The sequence below is a fragment of the Lolium perenne genome, chromosome 6 (assembly GCF_019359855.2).
Source record: "Lolium perenne isolate Kyuss_39 chromosome 6, Kyuss_2.0, whole genome shotgun sequence".
Classification (NCBI taxonomy): Eukaryota; Viridiplantae; Streptophyta; class Magnoliopsida; order Poales; family Poaceae; genus Lolium; species Lolium perenne.
The window spans coordinates 273,044,014-273,048,277 of NC_067249.2; the positions used below are offsets into that span (position 1 = coordinate 273,044,014).

The 4,264-nt window shown below is 48.7% G+C and overlaps 1 protein-coding gene across 1 annotated transcript; it reads left to right on the plus strand.

Annotated features, from left to right (window-relative positions):
* The first annotated feature begins 2,087 nt into the window (after positions 1-2,087).
* On the plus strand, positions 2,088-3,852 carry LOC127326819 (uncharacterized). The gene is made up of 3 exons (XM_051353609.1): positions 2,088-3,406; positions 3,476-3,648; positions 3,746-3,852. The coding sequence occupies exons 1-3, from the start codon at positions 2,088-2,090 to the stop codon at positions 3,850-3,852; spliced, it is 1,599 nt and encodes a 532-aa protein (XP_051209569.1).
* Positions 3,853-4,264: the final 412 nt, after the last annotated feature.

The following is a 4,264-nucleotide window of genomic DNA, read 5'->3' on the forward strand; positions in this document are numbered from 1 at the left end:
GAGTTCTTCTCGGGTTGGATTCTCCAACATGGGGACTTCGCCACTCGTGGCTTTCCTTGCCCTATCCCAGGCTTGCACCGGGATTCGAACTTGGACTCGCTCAGTAGGCGGACCCCCAGTCCCACTAGCGCTATTGCCAGTTTTGGGTGCTATCTGGCGCCTGGTTCCTCTGGTGAGATCTGTAGGATTGACGAATGGATTGCCGGTGGAGTCGAAATCCTCTGATTCTGCTCCTGATGCGTTCTCTATGACCGCGCATATCTGATGACGGGTGAAGCGAACGTTGTTAGTGCGCCTAACAGGGTACGCATAAACTTTCCTGGTACTGGGGTTGGTGTTGATATCGAGCTCGGAGTCGACGATCGTCGGGTTCTCGTCCTGCAACTGCAGACCCGGTGACCACTTGTCTTCAGGGTTGTAGGAGACACCGTCGTAAAGATCGGCGAGATCCTCGTCGCTTATGATGGAGTTGTTGGTGCTGATGATGTCGAAGCCGATGGCTTCTTCGGCGCTGCTATCTTGAAGTAACGTATCCGATGTATCTTTACTTTCGGGATCGTCGGAGATCCCATCGATTAAATCGGCGAGATCCCTTCCGCTCTCCGTGGAGTCGCTGCTGATGATAACTCGCGTCGAGTTTGCCTCGCCCGACGAGCCGACAGAGGATGTCGATGTTGCCGCTGGTGCGGGGATTTTTACCGACGGACCCGAACAGATCGGATCCGAGAGACGTGTTGTACCTTCTGACCCGATGCGGAAGTTGAAGCTCCCGATCATCAGATCGATCTCCCGATCGATGTTGACGGTGGCCGGAAGAAGGGTGGGTGGTTGCGGGTGAAGACCGATGGAGCCAAATTGAATCTGGCCGCCGAAGGTCGTCGAGTCGTTGCTTAGTGAAGAAAAAACCGCCGGAATCATGACTCCAGCACCCAGAATTCCCACAGACGGCGCCAATTGTCGAGGGTTAATCTCGGCAATGCCCATGAATATGGACTTAGGGTTTCGGGAAGAGGTGCGCTGGATGATTTCGTCAGTTATCAGACAAGCAAGGTGTCCGATGAAGATTGTATTGATTATGAGCCGAAGCTAGGGTTACAGCAATGTACGATCTCTCTATGATTCGATCTCTCTCCCGCTGGCTCCTCCTAGTCCTTTATATAGGAGGCTAGGTCTCGGAGTCCAGTTCGGGTCGATTACAATGACTATGTCGGCTCCTCATATGGGCCTTTCCTTATTTGGATTCTCTATTTCCTAGGCTTCGGATGCTTCCGAGCTTCCAGATCTTCACGGGCTTCACCCGAATATGAATCTAGGGTACCAATGCCATGGGCCCAATTAGGCGTACCCATATCACCCACTGAGAGGTCTGATCTATCGGCTTCAAATGCCAGAATACTTTTGAAGTCGAGATGGTCCACAAAGCATGCACACCGATAGTGTATGCTTCAGGATTAGGCCCAAAATTTACTGTCAACCACTCCTTCAACTGACAAACGCGACATGTTTGAGGGGCCGACAATTCTAACTCCACATACTGAAACTCACTCAGATCGGCTTCCACCGGAGTTGTTCGGACATTGCCAGGACCATAGTAAACAACAAATTTCATTAAATCAGACATGTCTCTTCTGACCTATAAAAAGTTCAGTTTCGTCAAAAACTACGAACCAACTTAATAAATACCTAATCCACCGGGCCAATATTCACACAAGTGCATAAACTATGTCCACTAAACTATAATTAGCGAGGGATTAGGGTTTACCCTTGAAGCGTGCGAAGCAGCTCCGTCTAGCGGCGAAGCTTCACCAAATCAGCACCACCACCACAATCACTCGGTGGGCAATGTCCACGCAAAGGGTTTTCAAAACAACCGTGTCAAGTCAGAAATATTTGACAGTGGTATGCAGCGATGATAGTTACCCCGCGAGGGTTCACGGCCACCGTCCGAAGTGGGACACAAAGTGGACGGTCAGCGACTTCGTGCCACACACTTGTGTTATTCAAAAAATATGCTGCTTGATCATCGAAACCTTACTTCCACTCTTCTGGCTCGACTATTGTACACCGAGATAGTGGAGACCAAAGCGATGGAGGTGAGCGACATCCAGAAAAAAGTTATGGTCAGATTTAAGTACTCAATTTCTTATGGGAAGGCCTGGAGGGCTAAGCAGAGGACGCTGGAGAATAGATTTGGGTCGTTCCTAGACTCGTACGACTGTGTTGTCCGTCTCCTCCATACATTACAGGAGAGGAATCCGGGCACCTATGTGGACATCCAAGACTTTTGGATACCGGAGTTCCCTACTATCAGGGTTTTGCATCAAGTGTTATTCTCTTTCAGTATATGCATTGAAGCTTTCATTCACTGCCGACCGGTGTTATGTGTAGATGGCACGTTTCTCACTGGCAAGTACAAGGGCCAGATCTTGACCGCCATTGGAATGGACGGCAACAATCAAATCGTGCCACTCGCATTTGCTTTTGTGGAGAGTGAGAACACTGAGAGTTGGTTATGGTTCTTCAGGCAGCTAAAAATAGTAGTTGTGAAGGATCGGCCAAATGTGTGTATCCTCCATGACAGGCATGCAGGTATACTGACGGCGATAAAGACACTAAAACAACACGGGCCTGCTGAAGAGATGCCATGGCAGGACTTGCAGAGCCGGTGGTGCATACACCATTTGGGGGCCAATTTGTTCTCACAGTTCAGGAGTAAGATACTTATGAATTTGTTCAAAAAGTTGTGCAAGCAGAACCAGGAGTGGAAGTATACTTATCTCCGCGACAAGCTTGATGAGTTCACTAAGGAACAAGTTAAGCAGAGGAAAGCTGCGCGAGAAGCAACAGTAGCAGCTCATGCAGTAGCAATAGCAGCACAAGCTACAACAGTACCACCACTCAGAGAGTCAGAACCTGTTGGACTTTGCGACTTGCCTGGATTTGACCCGCCCAATACTAGGAGAAAGTTGGGAAGACAGATTAAGAACTTTGCAGAGTGGATAAAGCACGAGCCTCTGGAGAGGTGGTCTTTGCTGCACGACACCCATGGAGTTAGGTACGGCGTCATGACTACCAATCTCGCTGAATCATATAACTTTGTCCTCAGAGGAAATAGGTCATTGCCACTCACAGCCTCTGTGGAAGATATTTTACATGGCACTCTGAAGTATTTTAGAGAGAGACGCCAGATGGCCCAGATGCATATGATGAACAACCCAAACACACGGTACTGTGATTCGGTTATGAAGTACATGAATGAGAAGATGGAAAAGGGTCGGTCACACACTGTCGTTGCCATCGGTAATCAGGAAAGGAGGTTTGAGGTGCGCTTACCTACCGACAAGTTTGGCACTGGAAACGTGCTGAGAATGCACAAGGTGAAAATAGGAAGTGATGATTGGCCAATGTGTGAGTGCACATGCAACAAACCGAAGTTTCTTCATTTGCCTTGCTCACATGTGTTGGCTGCTTGCAGGCAGCTAGGGATGGATTCAATCTCGTTTGTCTCCCCCTATTACCTGAAAGAGTCCGTGCTCAATACCTGGACCGATGAGATGCTGGGATTTCGAGCTATTTGTAATTTCAACACGGTAATACCAAATGAAAGGCAGTACATCCCCGACCCAAGGCTACTGCGGACAAGCAGAGGTACACGGCAGTCAAGGCGCATCCGGAATGATATGGACGAATTCGAAGCTGGTGGCCCAACTAGGCAATGTTTTCTATGCAATCAATTTGGCCATAGGGACAAGAATTGTCCCACTTTCTACCCTGGCACTGCTCCTACCCGTGGCCGAGGCAACCGAGGACGAAGAGGAAGAGGCAGAAACTAGCCGATATTTTAATTTGTAATATTTCAGTACTATGTTTTAATTTGTAATTTAGAAATGTATCTTAGTATATCTACCTTTATTTGTTTCAGCCATTACTTATCTATGTTTGCGAGAGACATATATGACCTATGAAGATACATCGGCACTAGGAACAGTACAACTTGAATTAAACGCTAACAACATTACATGAAGTCATCATCGTCGTCGATGTTCTCCGACGATGCAACACTCTTGCCCTTGGACGACGCAACACTCTTGGCCTTGGACGATGCAGCACTCTTGCCCTTCGACGATGCAGCACTCTTGCCCTTCGACGAGGCTGCACTCTTGCCCTTGGAAGAGGCAGCTCGCTTGCCCTTGCTGCTCGGCATGAAGATATCATCGTCGTCCTCGCTCTCCTCGGCCCACAAAAAAGGCCAACTAGCAAGATC